The sequence below is a fragment of the Vanessa cardui genome, chromosome 4 (assembly GCF_905220365.1).
Source record: "Vanessa cardui chromosome 4, ilVanCard2.1, whole genome shotgun sequence".
Classification (NCBI taxonomy): domain Eukaryota; kingdom Metazoa; phylum Arthropoda; class Insecta; order Lepidoptera; family Nymphalidae; genus Vanessa; species Vanessa cardui.
The window spans coordinates 6,452,964-6,472,321 of record NC_061126.1 but is presented as its reverse complement, the minus strand read 5'-3'; the positions used below and the strand labels follow the sequence as shown (position 1 = coordinate 6,472,321).

The following is a 19,358-nucleotide window of genomic DNA, read 5'->3' as shown; positions in this document are numbered from 1 at the left end:
TAATTGAAGACTTAATTACATTGACAAACAAAATAAAATTAGTTATGTTTTCATTTGAAACCGAATGAGTAAGTGTTGAAGCGTAAAATCATAAGAGTTATATGAGACTTACATCAATGTAATCGTTTAACGCTGACTGACAGGAGTTCAATTGCTCGGATATAGTATCAAGCATCGCCTGAAGTCTCGTAGACTGCAGTAGTGATGAAAGGCGAGGATCTGATTCGATAATCCGTGCCACTTGCCTAAAACCTTGGTCCACTTTTCGAAACTTTACACCTAGGTCCCCGTCAGCGTTACTAAGTATGGGTTCCAAATATAACCATCTGCAATTAACGATTTTATATTTATATTTTTTGAATTTTTCTATTATTTTATATCTTAATATTTATAGCATTTATTAATATAAAATAATAAACTGAATTATGTACTTTTAAGTTTTGGAATTATGCAAATAACAGATTTTATCAAGTAACAACATCATATGTGACGACCTCCGTGGTCGAGTGGTGTGTACACCGGTTTTCATGGGTACGCCACTCCGAGGTCCCGGGTTCGATTCCCGGCCGAGTCAATGTAGATTATCATTAGTTTTCTATGTTGTCTTGGGTCTGGGTGTTAGTGGTACCGTTGTTACTTCTGATTTCCATAAAACAAGTGCTTTAGCTACTTACATTGGGATCAAAGTAATGTATGTGATGTTGTCTCATATAAAAAAAAAATAATAAAATATGTATATATGTATGTAATAAGTCAATGCGCCGACTGTAACCAACGGGTTTAGAAAATGTAGACAAAAGAGTGAGCTTAGCAGGTCATAAAAACATTTTACAAAACATCGTCCTCAGGGGGAATTTCATCAGTCGCCATTCGACTAGTATACGAGTTGGATAGGTATTTTGTCAATTATATTTCGTTTGAGAGTGTGTAATTATATGATACTGTATCATACATTTCACCAATTGAGTTAATAGACTTGATTACTTTATAAACAAGTCAAAAATGTTAATAATATATTTTTTATGGTGTTTGAATGATTGACGAAGTTGTTTATACTACAGCTTAATATGGTCCCTTTTATTTGATGAAGTTTTTGCTAATATTATAAATGAACGAATTATGTCTGTCGGTCGCTCTTTCTACGCCAAACCACTGAGAATTTAATAAAAATTTTTATGAAGCAAGTTTCATTTCCAAGGAAGGATATAGTCTACATTTTTATGGTCACAATGTAGCAACCCCGTAAACGTGGGCGTCATCTTGTAATTTATAAATGTATTTTGAATGAAAAGCTGTACAGAATATAAAATTTGTCATAATCTGTATGTGTTTTTTCTTTGTTATTGTAGGAACACCATATATTGATATAACCAGAGACGTATTTGATAACTTTGCTCTTTCTAAGTTATAAAGAGGTTACGACCTCTATCTGCTCTGAAAAATGATATTATGATGTATTAGTGGTATAAATAAGGTGGTTTTATGATTTCGCTGAGGAATGTTCGCTTTTTTGGCGTTGATGGGTGTGTACAGAGATGAAGACTACCATAAATACCTCAACAACGGCAAAATTTGCTGCCCGCTAATTTTGCCACCCTAGACTCGAGCTTACTTGGCCTTTTCTCGCATATAACTTACTACAATATGTCTAAAATTCCAGAATCCACTTGATTTAATCTGTTTAAAAAGAAGACACTACCTGATTAAGACTTATGAATTATTTTCTTGTATGCTACACGCATATCAAGAACATTAAGGACACCATAGACATAAAAAAAATTAGGTCAATAAAACTCAAGCAATTTTGAATAGTTAATTTGCAAATTAAATTAAATATGTAGCGAACACCCACTCTACATAATTTCGGCTCTCAATTAAAAAAGGTGAAAACGTTTGATGTATTTTATTTTACAACAGTGTAATATCATATTACTTGTTGTTGATGTTTCACCTCTGGTTGGGAACTTCCTGGTCTTTCGAATTGACCCTATTCAACACGGAGAGCTTCGAATTGTAAATGTCAGATCCTCTACCGCATTTTCACAGGAAACAACATTTTTTTAGTATACTTCGGAATACATATTTCGAATTTCTATTGTTAAATATATATTGAATATCTTTAATATTTAATGTAGAACATATTTGTCATTTACACTAATATAATTTGTCATTCATCGTAAATCTCGCGCAACAAATATAATAAGAGTCGATCAGTGTGAATGTAATATTATTGTTGTTGTAAATTAGGTATGTAATATAATGACTTAGGTGCTTAATCTCTTTCTTTGGTCTGACTCTATTCAAAACAATATTGTTAAAACTGCAATAGAATGATAATCACATTCGATTAATATTTTATTGTTGTACATTTTGTATCTTCATATGTATCGTTTTATTAATGTTTATTGAAAGTTAAAATTATTATATTACATCTATATAAGTATAAATTGTATGACTGCATTTGAAAATCACTTCAAATATGAATATTATCTTTCTAGTTTACATATTACGGATGTAATAAGTTGGTTTGAGTATTTCGATTGCATTAAAAAATTATAAATTGTATTGATTTGCTAGTTTCTTTTATATTTATAGTATAGATATATCGGTTAGGATAGATGGGTTGATCGATGTTTACATCTCATTACTTATAAATTATCATATATTATAAGTTTCTCATTTCTCTTTTATCTCTACTAAGTCAGGATGGGTAGGTACACGAAAAGTTATGTTTAGCGGGATTTAAATACAAATTATTAACTGATATTTATAAAATGAGGGAATAATTATGGTATTTATTGATTCGATTTTACTACTGTTAATAAAAAAAATAGTATAGTACTTTTTTATATTATATTCATATGATAATGCTAATAACATAATTTAATTAAATTATAAAAAATATATGAACTTGCGTCTTTAAAGAAAAATATTATAAATATAATATCGATCAATATATTAAATAAGAGTAAATAAATGAAAATAAAAACACACGTAATAGATACAATGATATTATTTATTTACAAACTAACAATTTGTGACGGTGTCGATTATGTCCATGACTTCTCATGTTACAGAAAATGTTATTTATAATTAAAAAGCCTCTTCAAAATTGTTCTCACAAAAATAGTAAAATAAAATAAATGTACTTAACATAGGCTAACTTTTCACCCTACAGAACTATTACACGAAAGTCTATAATTAAGTAAATGCGCCTCGTAATATTTTGTTTATAATGGTTATCATATCGAAACAGAACATAAAAAATATATTTTAAGGTATATTTATTTAAAAATAACGAAACAGTACAATATTGTATCTACATTATAGAATCTTAGTTTGAATAAAAGTTTTACCAACTATATCAAACATTTTCATGACTAAACTTAATTGTATCCTAAAACATGTATTAATCTACTTTTATACATATTAACACGAGTCTACGACAACTACTCATATTTCTTTGGAATACGTTTACTGAACGCTTATATATTATAAGAATATTATATCAACTGGCATTCCTGTCTTACTACAGTATACTAGCGACGAAACAAATGCAAACAGCAAACATTTATATATCGATTGTTTATAGATCACAAACATTTATATGGCTAAACAAAAAACGAACTCGTTAAAATATAGAAACGTTAAAAAAAAAAACATTTTTTTTTTTGATTAACTTAAATTTACATTGTATAAGAATTGGAGTCTGATAATTTATTGTTCAACAAATATTATAAAATGAACTATTATGTCAATAGTGCATCAATCAAATGTGATGTTTCATTATTATAAAGTATATTTTTCCTATGTTGATTGTTACAAATTCATTTCAAAATAAACATTTAAATAAAAAATATATTGTTAATGATAACTCAATAGTACAGTAAATTTCTGTTACACAAACAAATTAACTAATAAATGCAGATTGATGAGATTTTACTGATTTTTCTATTAATGCAACACTAAATTATATTATGCACGTGGTGCATCATAGTGCATGGTGCGAGTAGTAATCAATTACGTGGTACAAGACCTGTATTTGTCAGATCGTTTAGTAATCTCGGATACATAATAATTCATTTGGGTGTTTAGTTCGCCTATTTCCTTTTCTAAATCATTTAATTGCTCATTGTGATCGTTATATAATTCTTCCATGTTTGCTAAAAGCTTAAGTTGCATTTGTGTGTCACTTGCCAATTTAGTAGCTCTGTTAAGTAACAGTTGAGCACGTTCTCTTGAGTTTGAAGTTTGACTAGCTCTTTCGGCAAGAGATATATTAGTTTGTTTAAAGTCTTGTCTTAATTGTCTGGCTTTTTGTTCAGCTCCTTCAGCTCTGTTAACAACATCATTAGCCTCTTGTTTGACTTGGTCTGCATCACTTTCAATTTTGAGTATATTCTTCTGTAGGTCGGATAGCCGAGAGCGGAGGCCATCAACTTCGTCCATAGTTTCGTTAGCTTTCTTCTGAGCTTGTTCCGTTTCTAATGCTATCGGTATTAAATCACTTTTTGCAGCTTCAATATCGCTATTTGCTTTATCTATAGCATTTTCAGCCGCGTCTTGAGCAGCTTGTGCTTCATCCAAGGCATCTAACACTTTATTTGCCATCTCTAGGGTTAGATTAGCTGCTTTGTTGACTGTAGTTGCATTTTGCTTTAGTGCTTTGGCTCTATCGAGGTCGGGTTTCGTTTCAGCGATTATATTTTCAATATTAGTCAATTGAGACACGGTTGAATTTATACGCTGTGATAGTTCTGTGATCTCTTTTGGTTCAATGCTAATTGATAAATTTAATATTTCAGTGGCAAGTTGCCTCACATCTTCAGGCGTATTATTTGTTTTAGATAAAAATTCTTTTAACTCTGAAGTAAGTTCTTGGCTTTCATTAGTCGCTCGTTCAGCTGATGATTTAAATTCACTTGCTTTATTAAATAAATCTTTTGCTCTAGACCTTACAGCAACAGTATCTTGTTTAATTTGAGATACGGACCTGAATAAATCTTCAGCAGTTAATTCATGATCTTTAATTCTATGTTCTGTTTTATTTGCGAAATCTAATGCTTGTTCTGCTTTTGTTATAGCTCCTTGATCACATGAAATTCCACCACATTTTCCACATCCAGCTCCTCCACAAATATCGCAAGTGTCACTATCTTGACCACACATTTTTTCATTTATTTTTGGCATTTGTGATTCTAAATCTAATAGTTGTTGATGTAACTCGTCTAATTTTTTATCATTTTCGTTTTGGGTATTATTGAAATTAGCATACTGCATTTCTATAAGTCTGTCAGTATTTTTAATTTGCCTATCCGTATTGGCTATAATTGTTTGAACACTTTCGGCTTCGTCTGCTGCTTTGACGGCTCTGTCTTTTGCCTCGCGTGTTAAGTTAAGGGCACCTTCTAAATTAGCTTCTTGTAGTTTTGTAGCGTTATTACCTAACTCAAAAGTTTTAGTTTTCAAGCTATCAATACTAGATCTTAAACCGTCTAAAGTTACGTTGCCAAGATTAATATCTGAAGTTACAGCATTAAGGTTTTCATTGCTTTCTTTTACTTTCTTCTCTGCTTCACTTAACTGGTCTTGTAATTGGGATATATTTGATACTAATTCTTTAACTGTGCTTTGGCCCAATTTAGCACTTTGAAGTGAGTTTTCAACATCAGATAATTTTTTGGTCATTTCTTCAAAATCTCTTGTATACGCTCCGGTTGAACCAACAACTTTTATTTTACTTGCATTTCCTATAGCGTATTCAGTTTGTAGACGCATTTCTCCTATTAGGCGATCCCAACTATCGAAACATTCTCCACAAGCGTAACAGTCTGGAGCTTCACCAAGGTAACCTCTCGCACACATATCACACTTATATCCACCAATACCTGGTTTACAAATACACGATCCATTATCTTGCATACATTGTTGTGATACAGATCCATATAAATCACAATCGCATTCATAACATTCAACATTAGGGTCTCCCCAATGATTTTCTTGACATTGATCACATTGCCTACCTCCATGTCCAGGTTTACAATCACATTTACCAATGTAAGGATTGCACTGAGGTGAAAGAGAACCAATCGGATCACACTCACATGGATCACAACCGGAACCTAAGGCTATCCGCCAGTGATTTTCTGTACATTGATCACAATTTATACCTATGACATTATTGAAACATGGACATTGTCCTGATATACCGTCGCAATTACCCATTGTGAAGTTTGTGCCTAATACAGAACAGTTACATTTATAACAAGCTTTTTCTAAAGCATTTCCATAATAACCTTCCTCACATACCTCGCAATGGTCGCCGTCTGTATTGTGTAAACATTGTAAACATTTGCCTGTGTATGGGTCACAATTGCCTGGTTTTGTTATATCAATGTTGTCATTACAATCGCATTTTTCACAAGTACCCTTAATAGGATCTCCATAATAATTGTCAGCGCAAACATCACAAAGTAGACCAGCATAACCTTCGTTACAATCACACACTACATCTTTTGTTTCAGGATCTAATTCGCAGCGGTCTGCGTGGCTACTTTTGTTTGGGTCTCCTTTCACGCCTGGACAAGGGCAAAGCCTGCATGGTATATCTACACCAAGTCGCGGGTCACCATAATAACCTTCAACACATCGTTCACAACGATGTCCTTCAGTAGAATCTCTACATTCTTTACAAGCTCCTGTCTTATCATCACACTCAATAGCATGACCATTACAATCACATTGTTGACAGTTTGGAAAATTGAAATAGCCAGGTTGACACAAATCACAAGCTCTGCCATAAGTATTAGCTCTACATTTACATTGACCACTGGTTGCATCACAAAAATTATCAAGTGAGCCTATACTGTTACAATCACAACGTTTGCAACCGAACTTACTAAATCCGTATGTTCCAGGAGCGCAACGATCGCATCTTGCACCAACAATATTTTCTACGCATTGGCAATGTCCAGTATAGGGATCACATTGGTGACTTTTTGATCCCGATGGGTCACATTGACAAGATTGTGACCCATTTCTTATATAAAATCCAATACTTGCATGATATTTTTTGCAGACTTCAGGTATGTTATCTCTATTAAGGTCGTAATAATATGAGTCGCCACAGTTGTAGCGGTCAAATTCATCTCGCATTAAGCTTCCATTACCCAAAAATGGTAAATCATCCACTGAAGGTATTAATACAATGGAATCAATGAGAACAGACGCTCTGCCATTTGTACTATGACCATCTTGTCGACCTAAGTATATACGAATTTCAGTTTCCTTATTTTTTTCAAGACAAACAGAAGGTCGAACTAAAACACTGCGTCGGTTTGCTGGCAGATTTGTAAATATAGTATCATCTTCCGGTCGTACATTGGCACAGGGCGATTCTGTATCAATAGGTAATAGTCGTTTGACTAAAATTGTAGCTTCTTCCCAATTTAACTGTGACTGTGGTTCATATCTGATTAAAACATTGTAGTTCATACTTGTCTTTAAATTATTAATTACAAATACTAATGTACTGCTTTCTGGTATCTTCATAAAACCAGGTCCTGTCCAAGTTTCTTTTCTTCCATCTGGATAATTCTCTCGGATAACAACATGACAAAGCTGACTCTGTATAGCATTATCATCTATTTGAGAGTCACACTGGCTTGATTCAGCCTCGTATATAATAGAATCAAGAGCTCCAACGAAAAAGTTTTGTATGGGTTGATCGCACCGACGTCCTGTTACATTAGGGCGACACTTACATTGCCCCGTTATAACATCACAATCTCTATCGAGAGAACCGCCGAGATCACAATCGCATGATAAACAACCATCATCACTTTCAGATAAACCATAAAATTCTGGAAGACACTGATCACAATTTCTTCCCGTTACATGCCGTTTACAGAAGCAATTTCCACTTATCGGATCGCATCCCCTTTCGTTAACAGTTCCCAGTCTATCACAAGTACATGACTCACATCCTTCAGGGTTTTGAGCATCAAACTTCCAATATCCATCTTTACATCTGTCACACCTAGCTCCGTCGACATTAGATTTGCACAAACAACGTCCAGCGGTTTTATTATTAGCCAGATCAGTTTCATCTTCACATAAAACTTCTTTATCTGTCGTGCCATCTGGGTCGCAATCACAGGGTTTACAGATGTCAGGGCTTTGTATATCCAAACTTGGGTCCCTGAAAAATGTAGGCTTACAACGTTCACAATTAACTCCCATTGTGTTGTGTTGACAATTATTACAGACGCCTCCACTTATTTTCCCTGTTTTATTGTACACTGCTGCATCGAAATGGCATACCGTGGCATGATTATTACATGTACACCTTTTACATGCGTTAGAAGTTTTACCAACCGCAGGTTGCCATGGGAGGTCATTATAGAAATCTTCACAATACTCACAATTCAGCCCTCGCGTATTATGAGTACATTCACAGCGTCCGTGCACCATATTGTTTTTGGAATCAACTCCGGGCATTGGCAAACATCTCGATGCATGTCCGTAACAGGAACAAGAGCCACGAACTGTCATTTCATATATAGCATAATAATATTTCTCCTGAATTTCAGCTCTATTGTCAAGTAAATCATCACCGAGCGTGTGAAGCTTCGTAAAGTTAATTCTCAAATTAGTCATACGTAGCAAATTTTGTACTTCTTCAGAATACGGATTGGTTACATTAATATTCGGAGGTAATACTCTAAATATCACTTCACCTTCACTTGAAGGTGCGACACCTGAGTAACGAGATTCACAAACAACTTCTGTCAAGGTACGCTGGGTGTGCTTCGGCACGAACGGAAAAGCTTCATCGCAATTGTGTGCGAAGTATTGATAAACCCGCCAAGTCTTGCCAAAATCGAATGATCGTTCCACTAACATAGCCGCCGGACGGAAAGTCTTAAATTGAATTATCAAATGCGTAAGATGAAATTCAGCTTCCATATCAAGTTGAATAGTTACATTCTCTTTTCCGTTTTCGGACTGCCACCAGGATTTTCTCAATGTTCCAGGGGTATATTTATAAATTATATTTTGTATCCGATGATTTAAAAACGGACTGTTAATTGTATTATTCGTCGAATCACACCAAAAACATTTCTTTCGATCTTCAAGATGGGACACAATGCAATAACGTTCGCGTTCGTAACTACCGCATGTGGAAGAGGCGAAGAGTCGAGCCTCTCGCCCGATAAGCAGATTACCAGTAGCAGGATAACACGAGCTAAGTTCGCAAGCTCGGTCTAAAAGTCTCGGATCCGCACGTTGCCGATCGCGGTCTCTATTATACACAGCGTCTCCGCCGGCTATAAGCACGGGGAGAATAAACAATGCGGCGCGCAGAGCCATAGCGCGGTCCAAGCTCTCCGCGCGTCGCTTATTGCACTGCCGAGCTGCCACCCGCGCCACTCTCGCGCAGTACCCTTCCCCCGCCTCGCGTACTTCACCCGTCGGCTCTACTATTTCACAGGGTCAGACTCAATCAATTTATTCTTATTTAAACGCATGTCGAAATATTTATATTTAAAAAAAAGGTTGAACATATAAGATGATTCTGATAATTTTGCCCTAATTAATAAAAAAATAATTATTTGGCAATGATGCATTCTAGAAATGGCAAAAGACTATCAAGCAGAGGAATGATAAGGTTATGGAAATAATTGATTAATTTCTTTAATGTCCTAAATTTATTGTTTGGAATGCAATTTAAATTTACACCTAATCTCGATTTTGTGCCATATGAGTAAATATTTATTGAATAAGAATGAGTCATACTTTGTGAAAACAAGTAATGTGATAAATATGGCAGGTAGTAGAATGCGGCCCTGTGTGAGGCGACGACCGCTCCCGCCCGCGCGCCCGCCCGTGCCGTTCTCCGAAATGGGCACTAAGCAACAAAAATAAAGCCGCTTTTTGGGATGTACCCTTGTTTTAATCACAAGTATGATTTAATCATTAATAGCCCTTAATTATTGTAACGTTAAAATAAGAAATATCAATATTTTTTTTGTATAATAGCAGTGGAAGCATTACTTTGGTAGGTATATGTTGATAAATATTTATCTGTATGATCGCGTCACATTACGCGTTCAAAGGGTTGTAACTTCGGACTTAGTAGCTGGTAGTGATATACGAATCGACAGCCGTCGGCCTTCCGTTCACCGCATCCGACACAGATAAAACATTTGCGATTCATTCTACAAACTCTCATACCTACAAATTAATGGCAAATTTGAGATAACATATTTTCTTCTTTGAGGCCATATTTATTGAATTTTAATAACATGAAGAAAATCATCTAGCTGGCCTCAATTATTTGAAATGCATTTTCCAATACAGAGAAAAACAGGAATCGATAAAATGCGTAGATAGAAATTAGATAAATAGAAATGTCTTTACATGTTGTATCCAGCTAAGTAAACAAATCCAGGTATTGCGATCTATAATCTCTTTGTCTCTTTGCTATTCTATGCGATTGCCGATACATTATTTAGTATGAACTTAGCCACACAAAATGTTTAATGAAGTGAACTTTAAGAGTTAGTAACACTTTACTGAACATACGTTTACAGTTTACGCTTTAAGTAACGAGGGAGACGATAGGTATATTCTGACTGAATATGTTCCAAACCTTCTCAACAAAAAGGAGCCCTTAGCCCAGCAGTGGGAAATATACAGGTTGTTGTTGATTATATTCGAAAGGTATTAAAGATCAAAATAAACTGGGTCACTAAGGCACACACGTAATTTGCAAATGTTAAATTGTGTCCACAATACGGTGTCGAATTTCGTATGACATAAGGTAACTTAACACTTTGACTTATTAATTGAATTATTAAATTGAGACTATCTAAATTAACTACTGGAAATATAGTTTTTGTTATGAATTATAGTGAAAATATATAGTAAAAATGTTTCAAATACATAACTTATAAAGCAAATTATTTTTTTTAGTCTTCTAACTATTTAGATAACTTGTTACAATTTCGACAGTGTAGCTGATAACCCTTTATCAATGTCAAGCTGAATAGAACAAAAATGAAGTGAGGCCACAAAATATGTATAATGGATTTATTATTATATGGCAAGGGAATATCTACTGAATGTTTTATATCATTTTTTGATAGTGTCGGTCCTTTTAAGCAAGCAGTCATTTAGCTAATAACATTGTTGAATTTTAATGTATATGTTTCAGAAATATATTTTACAAATATTATAAAAGGAGGTGACCGATAAATAAGTTATTAAATAAAAAGTTAGAATTTTAACCACAAGCGGTAACTATTATTACAATGCACACACATACACAGAGGTATGTATAATATTCGACATATAAAGAACCTAAATGATTTCAAAGAATAATTTCTAAGATGTTTTGTATTATGTTAACAACGCGTATACATTAAGACTTTGTCAGGGATACGATTTTTTTAACATAGGACCATTAATGAGTTTATTGTACACGTGATGATGAATGTTCTTACGCTATGAATGTCCGTTCTTTACAATATTGTAGAGTGCGTCATCTATATATGTGAATGAACGCTTTTGTCTTGATAAGGGTTCATCTTAAAATACGGTTACGGTGTCAAAGTTCAGTGGTGATAAATTGGCGGCTACTGATCAAGCTTTGTCATACCTTCAAATCTTAAGAATAAAAATACTAAACGATAAAATAAAATTGGCAAATATTATTTTATATTTAACTTAATCTATACTAATATTATAAATAACTAATAAAATGTTTGTTTTTTTGGCATATATATTATATTTATATTCTTTATTGTTAACTGTACCCTACTACTTTTAATAAAGCGATTTTCAGTACCTAACCAAGTTTCTTAATCTTAATACTTAGACTGTACTATACAATACATATTTGTTAATATTAATATACACTATGTATCTCTAGTCACAAATGCTCGTAAAATGTGTATTCAATTTAATAAAGTCATTCATTGTTTGTTTATAGCGTCATGTGTTTTAGTGCCGCCCTTTTCATCAATAAGTTTATTTTAAACATCGTGTTGACCGATCCGTTTATCTGAACAATATTTACAGCGCTATCCGTATAATTTTCGGTATATCAATGAAAATTAAAATTAATGAATTCGTTGTCTTCCAATATTTGTTTCAAATAAACAAAAAATTAAATCATTTTAGTAAATAAAGCTGCACACAGCTAAAAATATCTGAAAGTTTTTAATAGGCTCGTTAAAATATTCACAGGATATAGTAAAAAACATGATTAATTATATCGCGACAAAGTTTTAGGAAACTATTACGACGTGGTAATATTGAATAATATATTTTTATATGTAATTACAATTAATGTATGTAGTATATTAGTGATATAAAAAATAACGTTTGTGAGCTACCAATATGGATAGACGGACAACGATAAGTTCGATAAATATGAAGTACCAAGTGAGCTTAAAAGTATACGTGCGCGTTGACGCTGAAATGGGTTCGAGGCACGATCGGTTGTATTCAAAAAACTAATTAGCAACAAACTTGCACACAACTTAACAAACAAACTTTAAAATAAACAAACCACTACGAACTAACATGTCTAAATAGGCAAAGAATACATATCAATAATTCCTAAAAATGCTCAAATATGCATACATATAACGAAAGCTCAGAGCCTCACATGGGTCTCGTTTAGTAGACATGTTTCATTGCCTGGTCTATCTTTATCTTTATTGCATGTCGCCTAATTTTGGATGTCGACTAGGAAGTATGAAATCCACATTTCAGTTCAATGAACTGAATGGTGGGTTATCGAGATAAGTAAAGTTATATCGTTGCACACTGTAACTTGTTTAATTTAGAATGTTAGCTAACAATTTATAAGTTTTAAATCGTGTTGTAATACTAGTAAAGAATACTAAACAAAGTCAATACTACATAAAAATGTACTTCTTCTCATGAACTTGTAAAAGTTCTACTTTTGTCTCAGCGCATTTTAATAATTACAGTAAATAACCACTTAGTAAAGAATCATAAAGAGCCGAGATGCCACAATAGCTGAAATACGTAAATATTAACGGGCATCTATTTTGATAATTTTGTAGTGTGTACCTCAATCATAACTATAAAATTTTAAGATACTTATACAAGTAGTATTTACTATAAGTATCATTTACATACATAATGTTATTAGTCATAAAATATTTTTTTAAATAAATAAACGGTAGACGTGTTGGTAAACTAAACAACTTTGACTAATTTAACTTACAAACAAATATTAATGTCTGTATAAAAATACCACTTATCAACTAAGTTTACGCTTATAGATATTGATTACTGTTTTTATTTTTCAAATCTTAGAGAGGATTAATATTACTTTGAATCCGAAAAGACACATCTGTCCAGCACGTGGCAACAGAACGTGAACACCCGAGTGCATAATTGTTATTAAATACAAAGCAGATTTCGTTTGTTACTGTTTCAAATCCAACTTTCATTTTGTAAGTTGCTATTAGCGAGCTTTATGAATCATTACAATTACAAAATATTGAGTATCGACGTATTATGAAAATATATAAAATATAGAACAAATTCTATTGATTTTTAGTTATAATAAGAAATTAATTTACGTAAGTACCAAAAATGCTTGCTTTTATATTGATTATTTATCTTTTTCTTTCCTTAACCATAGAAACGAATGCTTTTATGTTTGTACTCTGCGAATATTTGTAACTAGCTTTTATTCGCGGCTTTGCGCGTAGAATATGAATATGTTTACAAATTAACTTAAACTATTATGTTGATGTAAAACCTCTTTGTATATACTGGAGTGTATTTCAGCCCTTAGGATATCTACTCATTTTTAATCAGTAGGCCAAGATTAAAGTTTCATGTTTTTACTTTAAAAAAAAACTTTCTTACATACTAACTTTCAACCCTTATTCCTTATTTCACTCCCTTAGGAGTACAATATCCAGCAACGCTTATATATCACTACTCATTTTTAATAAGTATTTCAAAAATAAATATTCATGTTTCTAACTTAAAAAATGACGAACAAATGTTTAAGCCCCTTAGGGGTAGAATTTCCAAAATTCCTTTCTTAATGGGTGTCTACTTAATATATCGATCCTACTCACCAAATTTCAAGGCCCAAACTTTAATAGTTTACGTCAGTCAGTCAGGACTTGTTATTTTATATTTCTAGATAATGAAACTTGAGTAAAGTGTTTGGCGAGGTGAAGGTTTTACTAACAAAACACATGTTTTGTTTGATTGTTTGTCCTTCAGTATAAAATTATGTAGACCCATTTTGTACCCATGTAAAGTCGGTAATGGATATTATGTACGTAATAAGTGTATTAATAACTATTTTAATCATAATAATTTTGTAAATTCCATGTACACAACCTGTATATTGCTTTGTAAATATGGATGAAGCCTAAATCCTACGAAACGTTAGGAAGATTAAAAACATATGCTAAAGTTTTTTTTTTCTTCAGCAACATGTGATATTCATCTTGCTTAATTGTATTTAGATGATTACGTAATTGATAATAGCTTTATATTGAGATGAGAACGAAGCTCGATTAGAACTGACAAATAAATAATATAACAATATTTAAAATGTATAAATGTATGTTCCACAGATTATATATTGCGACGGCGAAATTTTTAATTAAGCTGAGCAAAGTTATTGAGTAAATTGAGTGAGGCAGGAGAACAGAATTTATATATTTCATAACGCATTCATATAGAGACGTCTGAGCAATATGAATCAGATAAATAGATCAAAGCCCAAATTATTTATAAATATTTGGAAATTATATTGCCGTTGTATTCGTTGCAGGATATACACGATAATAAATAACGGATATAAAACCTCACGCCGAATCACATCATACTTCAGCAACATTTTGTAATCAAAAATGTTAACTGCTTTTTTCTTTGGTACAAAAATATTCAAGTTAAAAAAGTTAAAGACAACATGTAGGCTTAATGAAAAATATCTTTTAAAAATATTGTGCAAGTTGGCATTCCCGTGCCTTAGAGGCATGTTAAGCCGCTGGTTCTGTGCCCGTACTCTATTCGATCATGTCAGATGAGGCATCGAATTATGAGAGCGAAGGAAAAGAAAGTTCACTTATAGTGTGCACAGACTTGCGCAATTCGATACGTTATGTCGCGTTCATTACTCATTCGAAGTGCAATGGACGAAATCCGCCAAGAGGATATATTCATCATTTAATTTCATATTTGTTATAACCTATCGACACGTTTCGAAAAGGTTGAATAACGATTTCTTTATTATTATTCTTATATGTATACATATTACATGTGCATATGCCATGGTACAGAGTGATGTTTTGAAAAATTCTTATAACCTTTATCAAAGCTGCGTGCTTATATAATATAATTTTTGGTCAATTTAGATTATTATTGAGTATCAGTAATTGCATGGTACCAAAGGCGGACTTGATGAAATCCAGGCCCTCTCTCCCAGTCAACATCAGGTTAATCGGAGAAAACAAATAGTGAAGAGTGCAAACGGTGGCACAATTGGTATCTCGCTAAGAATGGATTTTATGAAACTCTACCATCTACTAACTTGGTAGTTTGTGTTTTATAAATTTCGCACGGGAAAATCGGTAAGTTCAGCTAGTATTGAATTAAGAAAATTCACATTGAAATATAGCTTTTTAAACATTAGCACCTAACCAAAACATTGTCAACGTAAATCTTGTGATAAGTGTGCACTTACCTGCGCTGCGCGTGGTGCGCGGCGCGCGCGAGGCGCAGCGCGGCGGCCAGGCGCGCCTCCCACGCGCCGCCCGCCGCGCCCGCCGACGACACGACCCACTGCTGCTCCTCCACCTGCCCCACACTCTACTGTTTACTACCCCACCGCCAATGCCCGCTAATTACACAGGCCTACAACAATTTTGGTGCCGGGGATTTTAGACCTGATTTTAACTATGCCTTATGTGGTCAAGAGTCGAGATGGCCCAGTGGTTAGAACGCCTGCATCTTAACCGATGATTGCGGGTTCAAACCCAGGCAAGCACCGCTGTTTCATGTGCTTAATTTGTCTTTATAATTCATCTCGTGCTCAGCGGTGAAGAAAAACATCGTGAGGAAACCTGCATGTGATAAATTTCATAGAAATTCTGCCACATGTGCATTTTACCAACCCGCATTGGAACAGCGTGGTGGAATATGTTCCAAACCTTCTCCTCAAAGGGAGAGGAAGCCTATATCCCAGCAGTGGGAATTTACAGGCTATTGTTGTTGTATGTGGTCATATCTCATATCAAAAATGTTACTGGTTTTTTTCTATCAGCTCTAGTTTCAAAGATAAAAATAATACACTTTTGAAAAATGTACGTATTTTATTAACATTGAACAGGAAAAAAAATGTCTTTTAAGTGATTTTCTTGAATTAAACTGACATGGGCTATCATCTCCCACGATTCCCAAGCAATAGTTGGCCATCATATGAGTGTTTGATTTTTTTGTGAAATCAATTGAAAACATTGACCTATTTTTGTTGAACGCCTAACAAATTGCTTCATCAGCCTTAAAAATTTAATTGATAATTATCATTTCGTACATTCTTGCGGAATTCATTATATCTATTTGATATAGGAAGCCGGCGTGCAATTTAATATTTGAAATCGGTTTACGAGTTTATTTTAACACTGGTCTTAGAAGGGGGTGAGAGATATTTGCAATTTTGGAAAGTACGACACAGTAGTACGACACAAATTAGATGTAGCATCGGAAAATGCAATGGAATGAAAATAAAACCGATTACTGCCGATTTACACAACCAATATAAATAGCTCCCTATCGCGCCATTCGACGCTATTCGTCGCTATAAATTCGCGCGTCAGACAAAGCAAGTGCATCTAAATCGACGCGTCAAATTGACGGATATATTAGGTCATATGATATAACAAGTTATTACGTTTGTGTAAAGATCATATTCGCATGAGAAATACATTTTTAAAAATTTGGGATAGCGTACTTAATTCGGATGTGATCGATTTTACGAATTTTGCCGATGCGACATCTAAGTTCTGTCGTACTATACCTGTCTATAAATCGAATAAAATCGAAAAGCGTCTCGAAATCCTAAACAAATAGTTAGACTTCACCTTGGTCATGATCTCCTTGTAATTGGTGACGATGCAGACGGGGCGCTGCGCCGCGTCGGCGCGCCGCGCGAGCGCGAGGCGCGCGCCCGCGAACCACAGCTCCAGTTCGTTGAGCGCGCTGCGGATGGTCGCCTCGCTCGAAGCCGCCGCGCTTATTTTCTATTTCATTGATCCACGTGAGAACTTATTATTTTAACAATTTATTGCAATTCATACATAAGTTATGTTGAAAAGTTAACTTTGGGAACTAGGATGTAGATAAGACTCACCCTCAACCCGGAGTACAACAATACTGCGTATAAATGTTTGGCAGCAGAATATCTGGTTAGTAAGAGGTAGTCACTACTCTACTACTCAGACAGACTTACAAAAAGCTCTGCAACTACTGTATTTTAAGCCATCGACAGTAAAATAATCAAATTTTTTTTTTTAATTTTAGTATGACTATTCAAGGTATCGTATAAGTTACTCTTATAAATACCATGATTAAGAGCACTAATATACTCGTATTTAATTAAATATTAAGAACCTGCAACGTCTTCATCTGTTTCTTGATATTGTGACCAACTTTCAACAAATCTTTTACTAGTAGCGCATCCGGTTTGACGTATTCGAGTTCTATAAGACTAAACACTTCTCGCCAGTGGTTCTCGGTAAAATCTGTGCCACGTAGGTACTTCAACGCTGTTGTCAGGTCCTGTTGACGACAAAATATAATGATAAATTATTATTATATTGTATAAAACAAAGTCGGTTACCGGTGTCTGTATTAGATCTTTGCTTAGATCTTTGAAATTACTCAACGGTTTGATGCGGTTTTTTTTAATAAATAAAGTGATATGAGCGGAAGGTTTTTATTTATAATATATGGACAATCTAGTAAAGAAACATTTATAATAAAAATTAGAAGTTTCTACTGTGATGTCATAGCATTGCAACCGTGCGAAGCCGGAGAGGAATGCTCGTAAAAATATAAAACTTACGGATAGAAGAACAGGGGAATATAAGTTATCTTACCAAATAGTTTTCAAGTTCTTGCTTTATGTATAAGGTGACTGTGGTATACGGTTCCAATTGACTGTTCCACTTGGCTACGAAGTCGTCGAGAACGTGAAGTTTCTTCTGAAAAATTATCCATTCTTGACCAGCCAGCTCTTCAAACTCTACAAAATACAGAAACTATTTAACATTACACTACATACATTTTACTTGCTTAATTGCAAAAAAATAATAATATACATTTTGTCAAAAAAATATGAGAATTATTTGAGGCATTCAGTCTATGTTATTAAGAATAACAATAGGGCGAATAATTGAGTTGGTCGATTGACAGAGCAGTGAATGGACGCTTAGAAAGTATTAGTTGCTTTCTTGACCGAGCTACCTACATATTATTCACTGTAGAAAAGTTTGCTAAATTGTGTTCACCCCAGCACGAGTATTCCACATATCTTCATCTCTAGCGACTCACTTACCATCATCGTATTCCTTCAGCACGGTCCAAAGGTTCAAGAGATCATTCATGAGGGTCTCCGCTTCGCTCCACGTGTCCGAAATATCCAGTTTCATATTGAACTTCTCACACTCGGCCCTGCAAAGTAACGAGTACGTCAGCCGCAGTGGCGGGGGGGGGGGTCGTGGGGCGCGGCGGGGGGGGGGAGGTGTCACTCACGCGAGCTGTGCGCGCGCGGAGAGCAGGCGCTGCGCATGCGCGGCGGCGTGCAGGGCGTCACGCGCGCGCTGGCGCATGTCGGCGTGCGCTTGCTCGAGGCGCCCGCAGCGCGACACCCACGCCTCCACTTCGCCGTGCAGGTTCTCCCAGGACCCCTTTAGGCTGCTCTTCACTATTTCGGCCTGGCGAGAGACGTTGCAAGGGAATTGAGGGGAAGAGACAGCGACAGTTTTTGATGGTTACATTTTATCTGAAAAGTTCACACGTGTATGAGTCTTAAACATTAATTTTATTATTATGTACCTGATGGTTGAACATTTCTCGTTGACTAAGAATTTGTTCGCGCAATTTTTCCCAATCTCGTATTGTGTTATCGAACGACGAATCTCCACCCCAGGTCCGAAGTAAGTATCCCTTTCTTTTTAGATCCTCAACTTTTTCCTCCATCTAAAATCATAAATGCTAACAATTATTACACTACATTATACTACCTTATATATCATATAGTGTGGTGTATCTTATTAATAATATTG

General features: G+C 34.5%; 2 protein-coding genes across 2 annotated transcripts in view; both read right to left on the bottom strand.

Annotated features, from left to right (window-relative positions):
• The window catches only part of LOC124544223 (cytoplasmic dynein 2 heavy chain 1), a 61,104-nt gene that overhangs the window by 31,558 nt on the left and 10,188 nt on the right, over positions 1–19,358 (bottom strand). The window contains exons 19-26 of the mRNA XM_047122688.1: positions 19,129–19,272; positions 18,826–19,007; positions 18,629–18,744; positions 18,171–18,316; positions 17,683–17,850; positions 17,154–17,312; positions 15,758–15,870; positions 113–326 (exon numbers count right to left, since the gene is read on the bottom strand). Of these exons, the coding sequence (XP_046978644.1) occupies positions 113–326; positions 15,758–15,870; positions 17,154–17,312; positions 17,683–17,850; positions 18,171–18,316; positions 18,629–18,744; positions 18,826–19,007; positions 19,129–19,272 (1,242 nt within the window). The remainder of the gene's footprint in view (positions 1–112; positions 327–15,757; positions 15,871–17,153; positions 17,313–17,682; positions 17,851–18,170; positions 18,317–18,628; positions 18,745–18,825; positions 19,008–19,128; positions 19,273–19,358) is intronic.
• On the bottom strand, positions 2,999–9,424 carry LOC124544489 (laminin subunit beta-1). The gene has a single exon (XM_047123073.1). The coding sequence runs from the start codon at positions 9,370–9,372 to the stop codon at positions 4,021–4,023; it is 5,352 nt and encodes a 1,783-aa protein (XP_046979029.1). The 5' UTR covers positions 9,373–9,424; the 3' UTR covers positions 2,999–4,020.

Bases quoted from the DNA above. Each gene is read 5' to 3' on its own strand.
- LOC124544489 (XM_047123073.1), bottom strand. From the start codon at position 9,372: ATGGCTCTGCGCGCCGCATTGTTTATTCTCCCCGTGCTTATAGCCGGC.